The 16988-nt window shown below is 36.3% G+C and overlaps 1 protein-coding gene and 1 pseudogene across 15 annotated transcripts in view; one reads left to right on the top strand and one right to left on the bottom strand.

Annotated features, from left to right (window-relative positions):
* Positions 1–16988, bottom strand: part of LOC103322689 (putative disease resistance protein RGA3) — a 30931-nt gene that overhangs the window by 10410 nt on the left and 3533 nt on the right. The window contains exons 3-10 of one of the 15 annotated variants that reach the window (XR_016123757.1): positions 13829–16802; positions 13601–13736; positions 13388–13460; positions 12049–12265; positions 11409–11494; positions 11254–11312; positions 11078–11153; positions 10625–10955 (exon numbers count right to left, since the gene is read on the bottom strand). Coding sequence is in view for 1 of the 15 variants with exons in the window: in XM_089044883.1 (XP_088901009.1) it covers positions 13821–16802 (2982 nt within the window). In the remaining 14 variants the exon portion in view is untranslated. Of the gene's footprint in view, positions 1–10624; positions 10979–11077; positions 11495–12048; positions 12289–13309; positions 13461–13600; positions 13737–13820; positions 16803–16988 lie in introns of those variants that run through there. The other 14 variants (XR_016123762.1, XR_016123756.1, XR_016123758.1 and 11 more) reach the window with 14 other exon arrangements.
* On the top strand, positions 2289–2901 carry LOC103324172 (uncharacterized; annotated as a pseudogene).

The raw sequence follows: 16988 nt of genomic DNA, 5'->3' as shown, positions 1-16988 counted from the left end.
AGGTGGTAAGAAGTTTGTAAAAAAAAATTGGATAAATTAAAGAAAACAGTAAAATCAATATATTTAATAAGGGTAAAACTGGAAAACTAATGATGGCTTGTTTGATGCATTAATTACATTATTTTAAGTGTAAGAAAATGGACACATGTCATGAAGAAAATGGAGAATGTCCAAAAGAGAAGGTTGAAGAGAAGGTTGCTAGCATTCCCCAACCAGAAAAGAGGTAACAAATGTGAACAAGTTCTAGGTTAGTAGAAAATGATTTTGATTTACAAATTAGTGTTTTCAAGTCTGAACTCTTATGACATCTTAATAATGTGTATTGAAAACTCCCCTTCTCTTTTTTTTCTTTTTTATTTTTAAATATAAAAAAAAAATTTCCTCCCTCTAGTTAAACTATGTCTTATACTGAAAATCTTCAAAAGAAATTGCAAGTAATGATTTGCATCAGAGTCAAATGCGTTGTTTTTATATCCACATTATTATTGATGAAATTGAAAAATAGTAAAAAGTGCTAGACGACAGCTAAGTGACGGGCTCCTCATCGTCCCCAAACGCAAGGACCCACACACACACCCCTACCTAAACTTTATTGGGAAATAAGCTAGTGTAATCAGGTTTCAGAAATAGTGTGCTGAAATGATCAGGCTACAAATTGTGTTCTGATATAATCACTTGGGGACGTGAAATGACCAAAGTGCCCTCCATATAAAAGCATATTTATTGTGGAGCTATTGGCCATTGATTGTTGACCGAAAACTTCTGACCTCGCTCTCTGCGTTCTCTCTTCCTCTCTCAGCATTTTATCTCTCCACCGCCGCTCCATGACCAACACCACTCTGTTTCTCCCACTCTCGCGAAACCCATCCTTGTGTCAATTTCTCAACAAAAAAACTCAATCTTTATCCCCTATCTAGGGTTATCTGGTCTTACAAGTCCAACCCAGAAAAATAAAAGCTTAGCCAAAGCCTTGAATACATGTCCTTTAAGTTTTAATCCTTTATATTTTCTTTCATGAGAAGAAATAATGGACATAATGGACAAATCAGAGTCGATTTGCTGCCTTCTGATAGCATTTACTTCATTGTGGGAATCATTAACAAGAAGCTCGATATGAATCAGTTCCAAAATGTCCATTCTTGCCGCAGTGGGCTATCGGATTCTTGTCTCGGATCGTTGAAACGGGGCATCCAGGTATTTATTTATAACCTTTCTGTTCTGATTACATTTGGACCTTATGCGTTTCTATTTTTATTGAAATCGTTTTGTGAGCTTTTCAATATGTGTGTTTCTTTTGGGATTCTTTCAATTGTCTGTTTCTGGGTTGTTGTTCTATTGGTCCTGCTCTCACGTAGATGAGCAATTGCATATGGATTTATAGTGCTGGAGCTAAATAAGATATATTAAAGTATATTTTAAATCTTGGAGTGGTCTTCTTTACTAAAAAAAGGATTAGTTTTCTTTGTAAAGATTCCCCCTTTGTTTATGTGTATGTATGTGCATACATACAGCTCTTGATATTTATCAAAGGTTTATTTCATAGGTGATTTACTTAGACAGACTCTGCTTTTGAATACTTATCTAATATAGTAGTAGAGTGCTCATTTGTGTGGTGATTGCAGGACTAGTTCCCTGTGCAGTGACCATTTGTGTGGTGATTGTAGGACTAGTTCCCTGTGCAGCACAAGAGATTGAAAGGTTTTCTGAAGATACGAGAAACAAGGTTTGTATGCCAAAGATTAGGGCACAAAGTTCATATCTTGGCCGAGTTTCAGCCAGATTTTTGGTTGCTATTTCTCCTATTTGGTCAAAGACACTACTTGTGTAGAGAGTTTTGCATTTATACGGAAGAGCTTATTTTATTTGGGCTTGATATATTATGCTTGAGGATTAAAAGAAGGAAATTTTTGGATATGCTTCAAAATCCCGCGTTTAGAACATTAATGAATCATCAGAAAGGCTTCAGCTTTAGATGTTAATAAGGGATTGAATATGTATTAAGCAGAGTCTAGTGTATGGATCCCTAGTGGTGCTTTCCTCTTAGTCATTTACCTGTCAAATTCTGTGACTCATCTTTGATGTTCCCTGGAAAAAATCTTTCTTCTTTCATTGTTCTTTTGAGTTATTCCCATCTGTAACTTATCCTTGATGGATGCTTCTTCTTGCATTAACTTCATAGCTGTAATAACATACCACATTTTGCCTGACAGTAGGATTTTCGGGTTGCTTATTGCCTAAGTTTTGTACAAAAGAGCTATTTTCTTTTTCTTTTTTTCAATTCAAAAAGGGCTTTAATTTCTTTTCTTGGTTACTCAAAAAGAGTGTTTGTTTCTTCGTCCTTCTCATTCATCTTACTCCTTTTAAATTTTGGAATGCAGTGATCTCAACACCCTGATAGTGAAATGGCGAAATCACAAGGCATCACAGTTTCTCCTCTTGCGCAATAGCAAGGAAGCAAAAATGTTCAGACTGGACGTCCCCAGAATATACTCACCTTAAGCTTGACTAAAGGAAATACAACATATGATGAATTTAAACATGGATTCTCATATGATGGCTTATCCACTGCATCCAATAAATGGTGGGGAAGCAATAGCCCTTATGGTTATGAGAGCATCCATGGAGAAGGAGCTGAGATTGATGAAGACAAGAAACATCAGTCGGAAAAATTGGCAGGTGATGGTGCAAGTTCAATTGTAGTGGACAAAGAGAAATGTGAAAGTGGGAAAGAAGAGAACATTAGTTCCCAAGGAACAGATTTATTGATGGCTATGAGAAAAAGAAGTCTGGAAGAAGGACAAAAAGCACTTAAGCTTGGTGTTTTACAGGGTTATGGTGCAAAGAAGCTAGGCGAGAAGGGAGAGGGCATTGCTTCTTCGAATATTCTCTCTTCAATCGTAGTTCGACTGCTCTGGACATTATAGATTATATATAATTCATGTTAGGTTACACAGTTTTTTCTTTCGACATGATTGACATCATATTGAATTCTCAATCTGAATGGCATTTTCTTTTTTTATTTGGCCTCAGTCTGAATGGTATTGTTTTGTTTTTCTTCATGATGACCATGAGTTTCATAGACCCCATTGGTTGATGGAATCTTGCGAGAGGTTTCCAAACCACAAAAATATTGTATTGCTCTTATTTACCCCACAAAATCATTGTCCTTACTTCCTTTTCATTTGTTGCAATGACTGTTTGGCATTGATTGGTCTATTTATTTTGCTTTTGTTTTTGCCTCTGGTACTGTATTCATGTCCTTGCTTGCTGGTTCCCTTTTTGGGGTTTTCAAAGGTGTAGCTTTGGTGGTTTTTAATGCCACTGCTAGTGCATCTTTTTCTTATTTCTTGTCAAAGTTGATAGGGAGGCACATGACATTGTCTTCTCTATTAGGCCTAATAAGCTGCAGTTTTTCCAAAACCAGGTAAATTCAAATGTCTCAATATCTCTCATTGATAGGGCTCTCTCTCTCTCTCTCTCTCTCTCTCTCTCTCTCTCTCTCTCTCACAAACGAGCTACTTAAGTAGCTATCAAACGGTCAACAGCGAACGTTAAATACTGCACCATCATCACCCTCTTCACCAACCCACTTTGCTCGCTGCATTTTTTGTACAAGAGCTCCACGGTTCGTGTAAGTTCTCATTGCTTCTTTGATCAATTTGCTTCGAGTTAGCTCAAAAAACTTAAACTGCAATGCTTCTAATTCTACTTTGAAAGATTGGAATGAAATGAGCAAGTTTCTTGGCGGTTGGCCCCCAATTCTGGAACTAATTATCTGGGATTAGTTCACTGCTCAAAAACAATATGGTAGTAATAAACGAGCAATAAAGTGCAATAGACGAGCAATAAACATGCAATACAAAAACAATACGGTAGCAATAAACGAGCAATAAAGTGACAATAGACGAGCAATAAAAAAGCAATAAAAATACAATAAACAAATTGTGGGCTTTTCTTTTTCTTGTGCAATTTGAAAAGAAAAGGGGAAAGAAACAGAAATTGCCAAGATAAAACTGCAGAAAGAAACAGAAAGTGATTATATCAGACATTTCCCCTTACAAAATTCTATACTGATAATGATAACCACCCCAAGCTAAGGACGGCTCGGCATAAATTAATACAACTTCAGTTAGACTATGGCATTATACATATCCCTTGAAATACAATATACAAATTGCTGGCTCAAATAAGAGTAACAAAATTTTGATTCCAAATCCAGCATTTCAGTACAAATTGATGACTATAATGTCTGCGTCCATCTTGAAGATGAAATTCTTTCCACCATCTTGGAGGCCTGACATAATGCTCTTTGATAGTCACCCACCCTTCTTTAAAAAAGTTCGTCTTTCCTCTGAAAAAAAGAAAACAGAAAAACCAAGATCAAGATCAATTGTCCTCCAAAAATATAGCTTAATTCTGCAGAAGATACTAGAGATGATTTAAGGCCATTAATACTCGAGGGCTGTCCTTCAAGCTTAAGTAATTCATCATGCATCTGATCCATAATGAAGCTAAGGGAACTCTTGAGCATCTTCTTGTCTGAAAAAACAAAAATAGTTTCAATAGGCAAAAATAGTATCAAATTTTGGACAAGCTAGGTAAATACATCTCAGATATTAAAGATTGTAAGAATAAAAGAATCCTGTACATATACACCCATGCCTTGAATTAACAATGCTGGACTTCCATCCCTTGGATTTGAGGTTTTATCTACAATGACAAAAGTGGCCCCATTTTGGATCTATCCAAATTAACAATGAAGAAGAGTGAAATGCAAAACATGATATGATTCGTCAAACTCTCAAAACTAGGTCAAAACATAATCAGGGTAAACGCCATAAGAAAGGCCATGACTGAAAAGGCACTGACCCAATATCCTTTTTCTTTTTTCTTGATGTACCAATAGTACTTTTAGAAGGAAATAAATAAAACATATTCTTCCTCTAACATATATATACATGCCCACTAATTTTTATTTGGCCAAGGAATCCAGGTTCTTACACCCTACAAATAGCTTAGGTAAAGATCAAACTATTTATTAAATGTCCACAGCCTCAAATTCACTGAGCTTCACATGGATATACAATGCCTCTTCTATAGATTACTATTTTCCAATGACTTAACAACTTTTGCTCATCTTGGGTCTTCTTTAATTACGAGGAAACTAAACCAAAAAAAGGTGAGAAAATATCATGAAAAGAAAGTTATTAGATACTCAGAAACCATTAAAGATTCTACTCAAATATAAAATCTCTATAACACGTTTATCCGAAAATCTCTATGACTCTTGTTTAATTCAATTGCAAGATCAAGCAGATTGTTATTACTCTTCACCACCACAGGAAAAAAAAAAAAGGAAAGGTAAAATATAAACATTCACAAATTACCTCATCAACTGCATTGTCAAGTAGATCTGATATGGCTGAAAACAAGAATAAAAAAAGGAATGTATTGTCCTTGTCAAAAAGGAAAAAAGCACAACATACATAAAGTTGAATTCATTAACATATACATAAAGAAGAATGAAGTAAGATTGAATTTACCACAAAAGGCCCATTTATGTGAAGTGGCATTTGAATGAAGGAACATTGGGTGGACATGTAGATAGTTTTTGCCATCTGTGATCCAAAAAGAGTAATGTCATAGAACATACCATGCATATAAAAGGGAACCTTCATCAAAGGAAATCATCTCCTCATCAACGCAATCATCTGCAATCTCTCATCAAAGTCAACCTTGATTTTTGCCTTCCTGTCATAGCTGATCTGGATTGATTCTCTTCATCAATCCTATTGTATTTACCTTATCTAGACAACCTGGATTGATTCTCTACATCAATCCTGTTATATTTACCTTATTTAGATATTATCAATTTGTATATAATAGTCATTCCGTGTATCAATCAGATATCAATGAAATATACTATTCATTCTTAATATCTTTATGGTATCACAGCCCTAAGGCTCCAACGAGCATCCTCTGTTCCTTTTTTTTTCCTCTTCCAGTGGTCTATACTCATGGCTCCTGAATCCTCTGATATATCCACCCCAATCATCACCAACACCAACTCCACCACCATATCCTCCCTAATCACCATCAACGCTGCTGCACAACTTCCCGTCAAGCTTACCCCTACAAATTACCCATCTTGGCGTGCCCAGTTTAACGCCCTCCTTATTGGCTATGACCTCCTAGGCTATGTGGATGGTTCTTCTACATGCCCACCAGACACTCCAGCCGCGCCTCGCGCCTTTGGATTCGTCAGGACCAGCTGCTCCTCCATGCCATTCTTGCATCCGTAGCACGTGCTCGTGTCCTTGGTCTCAAGGAACGCCTTACTCTTATGCGTCGTGAGGATAAGCCTGTCTCTCAGTATTTGCAAGATGTTAAGGTTATCGCCGATGAACTTGCCATCATCGATGTCCCCCTTTCTGATGATGATCTTCTCCTTTACATTCTCATTGGTGTTGGTTCTGAATTTAAGGAGATCGCTGCTGTTGTTCGTTCCTCATCAACGCAATCATCTGCAATCTCTCATCAAAGTCAACCTTGATTTTTGCCTTCCTGTCATAGCTGATCTGGATTGATTCTCTTCATCAATCCTATTGTATTTACCTTATCTAGACAACCTGGATTGATTCTCTACATCAATCCTGTTATATTTACCTTATTTAGATATTATCAATTTGTATATAATAGTCATTCCGTGTATCAATCAGATATCAATGAAATATACTATTCATTCTTAATATCTTTAGCATAAACAATATTAGATGCAGAAGATTGCAAATATTGCATTGTATATGAAAAACCGTATCATCAAAACAAAAGTCATCACCAGAAAAATCATGAAAACTCGTGAAAGAGCCTCAACAGAATTAGTTGGCCTACTAATCAGACAATATATGCTTTAACCACCAATATTAGTAAAATTCCAGATGCACTACACTCAAGTACAAAATATAACAGTAGATAGTAGAATACTTTGAATTGTGACTTTAGAACCAATGCCATCATTGTAGTTCCCAGCTTTCCAAAATTGCCGACAAAGTGGTGCTGGAGATAAAGGCGATGTATAAGAAAGGCCAGTATCATCCACTAGTGACTGCCCTTGGTCTAATATACTAGAGCTACTGTGACCAGTACTTAGAGCATTTGAGCTCCTATTTTCTTCAGTTCTCGTATTGCACATGGGGTCTTTGACTTTTGATGCTTCGCAAGTAGAGCCTTATTGTTCTCATTCTATTGCAATTTTCTTGCAACGAGACCTGGCTCCAACTTAACAGGTTTCACATCAACCTCTCCAAGTTCATCATCGCTAGATAAATCTACAATGTCTGTTAAGGTCATCCTGCACACTAAAACAGAAATTAAACATGCATGCAACCAGGTAAGCATTTTAAATAAACAATGGGCACAACTCCTACAACACCATAACATCAAAAAGCAAGCAGGACATGAAAATTCAAATTCAAAAACCCAAGACATTGACAGATCAACAAAGACTAAATGAAGTCTTTTTCATAAGGTGTTTTACTCAATGGAGAAGCAACAAGTCAAAATTACACCAAACTCAATCATGTAACCTGATCTTCTTTTGGTAAGAAAATGAAAATTTATTAAAGAAAGAAAAAACGATTACAAAAACAAATGGACAATAGATCCTTCGGAAACAAATTTAAGCTAATAACATCCCAAGAGAAACAAGAAAACAGGCACAAGAAGCCTACAAGGCCAAACATAACCACACCCTTAAATACCACTTTATACAATGTGAATTTGCTATTACGCAATTCAAGCGAATAAAAGGTTAGGGAATTTTTGTTGAAAAGCAAAAGACTGTTTCATGAAATTAGCTACACAAAGGTCCTACGAAAATAATCAGACAAATTCATAGGTCTCACCAGATTAGGTTTTCGCGACAGAGGGAGAAAGAGAGTGGTGGTGGTCGATGGAGGAAAGCGAGAGAGAGAGAGAGAGAGAGAGAAGTCAGAAGTGTTAGGGTTGATACATCTGCTTTTATATGGAGGGCACTTTGGTCATTTCACGTCCCCAAGTGATTATATTAGAACGCAATTTGTAGCCTGATCATTTCAGCACACTATTTCGAAACACATTACACCAGCTTATTTCCCAACTTTATTACAGCAAACACAACGAAATTGAATTCACAATTCATATTTAATATCAAAGTCTGTTTGTAGAAACAAGAAAAAGAAAAAGAAAAATAGATCAACAACTGCTATGCTCTCCCAAAAAGAAAAAAATTAAATTAAATAAATGATATGCCATATGTATAGCTGAAACCCTGCACCTATTACGCAATATGAACCTCTTATTCCGGACTTGTACTTCCCCTTCCCCCCAAGCTAATATAAGATTGGCATCATCAGAAAATTGTACACCAATATGAACCTAGATTTAATTTACAAATAGATCCTTATGTAGACTAATGAATTAATGATATGATGATAATTAATGTAAATTTCATTAAATACCGTGAGGGGAAAGGAAACTGAACTAAACTGAAGTACCTGCACCTATTACGCACATGAGGAACCTTGTGGAATATGTTCAACGACGAGAAGTGGCACAATGTATGAAAAGTAGTATAGGATATATATGCATGGTCAACAATTGGTGGCTGAAAAGGAAGAGAAAAATTAGAGACGTTATCATGCTTCGATCAAGGCTATTATTAGACATGAAGATGTTATCATCTACTCAAATTAAAGATAAATAATACAAATATAGCTGAAATGAAACGTGAAGTTGTTGTCGAAGGACACCCGTTAGAAACTCCTTGTGACATTCTCTAAGCTTTAAGGCTGCGAAAATCTTATTTTGACATTATGAAATTTATTTTTAATTTTTTGGCTGAGAAGTGTGTATGCATATTCTTCATGAATATGTTTAATTAGTTTTTTTTAAAGATAAACTAAAAAAATATCAAATTCTTGTTTTTATGTTTTTCTCTGTTTCTCTTTATCCATGGACATGGATTCGGCACCAGACATATCCATATTCTTATTCTCTCTCTCCAACATCAAATGGAATATATATATATATATATATATATCAAATAATTTATCATTTTAGAACATGGCCACTTGGGGCATAGAAAATACATCGAGTATCGGAAATCAATCTATCTACAAATTTTTATTTTTATTTTTTAAAAAAGTGGTACTGTATCTTTTTTAATCTTACCTTATTCTTCTACTCTATAATATAATGCATTATTCACTAACAATTGTTTTGCAATATCTCTATATCTACTTTGAGCAGCAATATGCAACGGAATTATTTGTATTGATTTTCTAGTGTAAATTATTTATTATCGGAGAAGTTTCACCCACAAGAAAATCTAATTAAATAAAATAGAGAACCTTGTGAAAAGACATTAAAGTGGAACACTCACTAATAAGACTTCACTTTATGCACTCATCTAATTATACTTTGCTTGCTTAAACTCCCCATTCTTTTGTTGGCACACCATCAATCACTAACCCTCTCTCATCATGTCTCCTTTAATGAGTGTTCCGATAAATTACGTGGCTGGTGCACCATCCAATTGACATAAAACATGTGAAATATTTCCAATGCAGCTAGCCACAAATCATAAAAAGTAATGTGGTTAGTTGGAGAATAATTCCACATATTCTATGTGTATTGGATAGTATACCAACCACGTAGTGTACCCGGAACATATAAAAAAATTCTCCCTCTACTAAGGTTCCCTCTTCCCACACGGAAAACTCATCAATCTTGTATCTTGGAGGAGACTTAAAAGTAAAACTCAGTAACTACTAATAATCCAAAAATGAAAACATAGGAAAATGAATCTAATACGCACTTGTCTCAAGGATAGAAAGAAGTAAAAAAGTTGAGTATCATGCGCAAAGTGTGCCAGACTTGGAAATTAAACGACAGCAAATTTGTAAACACAGAGCGGTGAACAATTTCGGGAGGCCAGCGAATGAATGCAACTACTTTCACTTTCCTTCTGTCGTCCATTTCTTGTAAATAAGAGTTCTACGTTACATATCAAAATTGTGGCTAGTTCTCTCTTAAATGCTCAATTAGAATGAGCTTCTCAGCAAATGACGGAGCTTCAATAATGCCCTTTCTTGAGGTACTTATTGTCCACCTTAACATTATTTGCGGCTCCCAACCTATCTGAAACATGCAGGGTGGAAGTTTGGCAAGGTTCCACTGTTCTTCCATTTACCGTTAATGGATGAGAGGAAGAAGAGGGTCTCGGCAGTTTTGGTTAACATTGGTGTAACATTGGTGTAACATCAGAAAAGGAAGCATCATTAGTCAGCTAAGAATCAATTACCAAAGTTTGAACCTGCTTAACAAAATTGATTCAACATCACTGCCAATTGACTGATACCAAAGTGAAAAACATTATTCTTTGGAATCAAAAGGAAACAGCTGCTAAGACCATAATCATGAAAGAGGTGGTGGGAAAGGGTTCAGAAGAGCTGCTAAAAACATCAGGAAGCTATCTAAGAGATGGCATTGTTCCACTAGAGAGCCCCTTGTTGGTCACCTGTGTGAGTGGGCAAGCAAAAGCTAATGAGATTGCCAATGCTCTGAAGCAAGTCTCTTAATCTCTCTTTGTGGTTTTATGTTTTGTCTTGTACAGTGAGAAGTAGTATCACATAGTATTCCTCATGCATTCTCCCATTTTCACAAAGGGCTATTGTTGTTAGTATGATTAATACCCAATGTTCGTCCATTGTGATGCCCGCAGCTCTCTCCCGATGTCTCTCTGTACATGTATTGCTCTTCCATTGTTTCACAATAGCAACCTCAAAATCGCACTTCCATTAAAATGAGACTGTCACGGTTATGTTCACTTTTGTGTTTTGCACAGGTTGCTCTAAATTTTAGTTGAGGTCACTCGTAAGGACTGTTTACACTTCAAATGGATGCTAGCCCCAAATCTGCAAAACATTATCATCAAATCCTGAAGAGACATGATTGTGTGTAGGTTATCTCATAAATAAGAATATAACTCTACTTATATTATGTGTCAAGAAAACAAACAAAAGGAATAGTAGCTTACCATATTGTCCAAAACAATAAGTTCTAGATCACACGCACATCGCATGCATGAGTTTCTTCTTCAATCTCGACTCTGCCTGGTCAATATAACACCAAGATAAACTTAGCAAGAAATGTTCAAAATTACCTTCAACCTTAAAATGATGGTAAACAGCTTATAACTAAAGACTCCTTTACCTGATTCTTGCAACAGCATAAGTAAAAATGACATACTATCAAATAACAGAGGACCTTAACTGTAGAAACGGGAAAGAGGAAAATAAATCAACATGTATCATGATTATTATTATTTTAGTGTACTATAAGATACTCAAGGCAAAAAAGTCTATCACCGTCAACAACTGATATGCCATATATATAGCTGAAACCTGCATAATGAAAAACACCATTTGCCGCATTATGCCATGTATCTCCTTGCCTGGAAAAGAAAGAAAAATTAAAATATGAAACAGAGGATTACACTAGATGTTGCAATGACATCATGACCACACAAACACCAGCAACAAAAACATGGCCATTTTATGAAACTAAGGACTAAAAGCTTCTGTTTGCAGATCCGAAAATTGGAACAAAATCATGCAAGAGTTGAACTGGTCTTGCCTGTTCTCTATGTATTAGTTGGTCTTCCAGACTAACAAACCTAATTTTCCTCAACAATCTTAAGTGTTATTCCACAAAGATTGTGAAAACACAATGTTGTATTTATAGTTCCTTCAACGAAGCAATTAAAACCAAACAAACTACTGATGAGTTGAATATGTTCCTTCAATTTATAGTAAACTAATTTTTTTTTCCTCAACTTCTTCTTTGAGAAAGAAAGTTAATTAACAACAAACTACTGATGAGTTGAATATGTTCCTTCAATTTGCAGTAGACAACAAACTTAATGGCCAATAAGTTAATTAACAACAGATGAAAGTGAGAGAGGACAAGAAAGCAAATCATAAATTCTGATTTGAGAAAGAAACGTACACATGACTCTGGCTCTCCTCGGTGCATCTTTTCATTCTGGGGAAATTTTCAGAGCTTCCACTGCTGGTAGATTCTTCAGATTCTCACATATACAAATAGATAGTTCAATGAAAGCTTCAAGGTTCCCTCAACACTCCAGTAAACCCTCCAGTTCATCAAATTTTTATAAACAACTTCTAAGGACTGTTTACACTTCAAATGGATGTTAGCCCCAAATCTGCAAAAGAGTATCATCAAATTCTGAAGAGACATTACTGCGTGTAGGTTATCTCATAATAACTCGGATTCTTCACACAAAGGTTACAAAGTGAGGAAAGAGAGGTGCCAAATGCATCCAGTGGTAAGATGGAAGCATATAACAAATGTTGCAGATTAATAGATGAAGCAAACAATTTACAACCAATTCTTATTGAAAAAAAAAGGAATACTATCCAATAAGAATTCTTATTGAAACAACAGGAATAATTTTCTGGCGCCAAACACTTCTCTTGGTTACTTTATAGAGTGCCAAGAACAGAGAAGTGGCGTTTACACTTGAAAGAAACTACGCTAATATAAGATTGGCAGCACCAGAAAATTGAACACCAATATGAACCTAGATTTAATTAACAAGTAGAATCCTAGAAAAATGAATTCATATGAGATTAACAATTGTACCCCTCCTGTGTTAAAAAAATCCAAGTTTATAGCATTGATTCATTTAAGTCCGAGAATTCAAATGTATGTTATAGCATTGATCTAGAACTTGCTCACTGATTCATTTTAGCAAAACAGAAAATAAATTAAACTGGAAACTGTAACTGGTGTTTGAAAATTTCAAATGGAAACTGTACTTTCTCTGTAAGTTTCCACATAAAGAGACCACGGTAATTGAAGCTTTGAAAATATATGAAACACTTAACTGCTGATAAAGAAGAATGAAAAACAAAAACGGCAAAAGAAGAAGGCAAAAACGGAAGAAAAGGAAAGAGTTTCAAGTGATGACAGTAGGTATACAAGTGTTAAGGTTTGATATCACTGATAACATATCTAATTGTTGGTGTAAACTTTTCCAGCTAGTCGCTACACATGACTCTAAATGCAGTCGAACAAATATTTATACAGAGCAGGGTGATCTAATGAAATTAATTTAGGGAGATGTATATATATATAAATAGGAAAATGATTTCTAAGAATAATCTCCATGCTAGTAAAGTGATGTTATGATTAGATGGGAATGTATAATATAATGATTACCGTAATTCTCATCAAATACAGTTACCTTTTTTCCTTCCAGGCATTTATCTCCAAAGAAATGAATAAATAGTGATGCAGGGGAATGGGAACTGAACTGAAGTACCTGCACTACGTTTGCACCTTTTGCGCATCACTTGTTCTTCCAATTGAGTAAGATCCTTCTGAAAACCAACAAACTGTGGCAAATTGAAATAATATTAGATGCCATCAGTGAAACAACTAAGCTAAACCCCTGTGCAATATATATTCGGATAATTCAATATGAAAATGATTTTTAGCGAATGGGAAGTATAAAGCTCTGCAAAAAGAGGCTCACTTTGTGCTTCAATGTGAAAGTTGCAGCACATTCATGAAAAACATGAACAGTTGAGTACTGTGCCAGTTTGGTGAGGCTTTGAGTGAGTCGAATCATCACTTGAAGATTCCGATTCTTTACAGCCAATCTCCGTCAACTGTGGTAGTTAAACCCGGAAAAAGAAAAGTGAGAGAAGGGAATTGAACAAACAACTAATTAATGATTTGATTTTATCAGAGTATTAATTACCTTCTATATATGAGATGTGAGAAATCTTGTGCCATTCTGGGCCGCTCTCCTTGGCACATCTTTCCTCCAGAAGGGGACATCCAGTAATAAGTAGCTTGTGTAATTTGGTGAGGCGTTGCATAACTTCAACGGTAGGCAGATACATCAGATTCTTACAATCCCTAATATCCAGGTAGATAAGAGATGTAAGGTTACCCAACCACTCTGGAAGAGCCTCCATGCTGTCGAAAGAATCTATTCTCAAATCTTCTAAACAAGTAGTCAAGTGTTGAATTTGTTGAGGCAGAGACTTGAGCTTAGGCCACCCTGAGATCTTTAACCATCGGATTTGTGATGGAAGCTCAAAATCAGGGAAAGAATCGAGCTCTTCCCAAAACTTACCGATTGTCATATCTTCCAAACTCGTCAGAGAGCGTAGCCCCGTTGGCAAATATTTTAATTTCCGACAATCAAATATTTGTAAATTGTAAAGAGACTGCAATCTGGATATATCATCGACATCTGCCAGAGAGATCAAATTATGGCATTCCCCGATTGTCAGGATTGTAAGAGATGTGCAGGATTGTAGCCCCCTCGGTAGACTTGTGAGTCCATCACAACCCCAAATATACAACGTATGGAGGGATGTGAGGTTGTCTAAACTGGGAATAGCTTCTAGATTAGTGCAATTCATTATGTAGAGCCCCTCAAGACAGATGAGGGCCTGTAGCCCATCAACCGGTAAATGCCTCAAATTTTGACAATTGTCAATAACCAAGCCCTGAAGAGAGGTGCAATATTCCAACCCACTCGGCCAGCTTGATAATTTCTTACAATATTCAATCTTCAATATGCGGAGACATGGCATGCCCTGGCTCTGGGTGGTAATTGGAATGAACTCTAGACTATGACAATTCTTTAGAGTCAACTCCTCAAGAGAGACGAGGGTCTGTAGCCCATCAACCGGTAAATGCCTCAAATTTTGACAATTTTCAATAACCAAGCCCTGAAGAGAGGTGCAATATTCCAACCCACGCGGCCAGCTTAATAATTTCTTACAATATTCAATCTTCAATATGCGGAGACATGGCATGCCCTGGCTCTGGGTGGTAATTGGAATGAACTCTAGACTATGACAATTCCTTAAAGTCAACTCCTCAAGAGAGACGAGGGTCTGTAGCCCATCAACCGATAAATGCCTCAAATTTTGACAATTTACAATACGCAATTCCTGAAGAGAGGTGCAATATTCCAACCCACTCGGCGAGCTTGGTAATTTCTCACAATTCTGAATCTTCAATTTGCGGAGACATGGCATGCTCTGGCTCTGGGTGGTAATTGGAATGAACTCTAGACTAGGACAATTCTCTAGAGTTAACCGCTCAAGAAGACGGAGTGTGTGTAGCTCATCAGGTAAATGGCTAAGCTCATTGCAATCCTCAATATGCAGCACCCGAAGATTGCGGTTGTTTTCCAGCATCCCTACTGGCAGACGAGTAAGCTCTGTGGCTCCACAAATTTCGAGGTGAGTGAGAGTGGTTAGTTGACTGCATATATTTTCTATTGCCATTTCCTGGTCAATATAATGTATCTTCAACTTCTGGAGAGATGGAAAACGACTTGGAGCATTTCTCAATTCCCTGCAATTCAAAAGTGTCAACTCCTCAAGGCAGGGAAACACCGCTGCTGGCGAAATCACATCCACTTCCTTCCATTCAATTAGAGCTGGACAATTATTAAAAACTAACGTTTTCAATGATGGAAACAAAGCCGCACCATAAAACTCAACTCCTACACATTTAAGCTTATACATATCTTCAAATTCAACATGCCTAAGATTTGGCAAATCGCCGAGTGGAGGGACTTCTTCACATTCCCTGCAGTAAGATAACCGGATCTCTTTCAAATTGAGTAGACTCATCATCCATGATGCTAATTTAACACCCATGAAGTTTTCAATCTTTAAGATTTCTAGCTTAGGGTTCGGTTGGAGGCCTTCTAGTACATCAACTTCACTCACCTTGTTTTCACTCACCTTGTTTCTCCGCGAGGACTTCCTCCACTTTAATGTCAACTTTCGTATATTTGCTTTCCCTGCTAAATTTGATTTCTTCGCTTCGTCTTTGTCTTTCACATGTTCCAAAGATGAGATAGTTAGTTTACCTTTTAATTGGTTTAAGCCACCCAGCTCGTCAATTCCATGATTCCTTTCCTTATCCAAATTAAAGGAAGGTGATATTGTTTGCAGATGAGTCAATCGTCTCATCCCAAATGGAACTTCCTTATTCTCGTCCAAGTAAACATGCCTCAAGTTGATCAAATTTTCCATTTCCTTTGGAAACCTTTCAAGATACCACATACCACACATTCTTAATGTCTGCAGATTGTAAAGCTTGCCAATAGATTTTGGAAGTTCTTTGATTTCTGTTCTAGAAACATCCAAATACCTCAAGTGTTTCAACCTGCCAATTGAACTTGGCAACTCCACAATTTTAGCCTCGTATAAATTCAACACATGTAAAGCATTAAAACTTGACAAGCTATTGCTAAGGCCTTCACCATTTGAAAATAGGGACCGCAATTTCCCAACAGATTTTGACACTAGTTCTGCAAGATCATGCACAAGATCGTGCATCTTGCATGTGATAACAACTCCATCTTCATCCATTGTAACATCTTGGAAAAAGGAGTTTTGCAATAGAATATTAAAATATTCATTCCCTATATCTTCCATCTCTTGGTTACTTGAAGAGTGGAGAAATCCTTCAGCCATCCAGAGTTGGACCAACTTCTCCCTTTCAATTTCAAAATCTTTCATAAATATTGAGCAATATGCAAAACAATGTTTTAAAGGTGCTGATTTCAAATTATCAAAACTCAACCTCAAAACAGACATGATTCTATCCTCGCCTTCTGGTAATGCCCATATTTTACTTTCTTGAATTGACAACCATTCATCAGTACTGTTTTTTGAATGAAGTATGCCTCCCAAAACCTGTTGGTACACATGACTTAGGATATGTATATCTCAATTTACTAATGACAAAAAAAGAAGAAGTAAACAATTAGGTAGTTTAATTGAAATTTGACTGTAATTATATGGAACATTTCATTTAGACCCCTTGAGGTTTGGCATAATTACAGTTAGACCCCACATGTTTGATTTATTATATCACAACCC

The sequence above is a fragment of the Prunus mume genome, linkage group LG2 (assembly GCF_029339155.1).
Source record: "Prunus mume cultivar Tortuosa linkage group LG2, ASM2933915v1, whole genome shotgun sequence".
Lineage (NCBI taxonomy): Eukaryota > Viridiplantae > Streptophyta > Magnoliopsida > Rosales > Rosaceae > Prunus > Prunus mume.
This window is presented reverse-complemented; position numbering and strand designations above follow the sequence as displayed.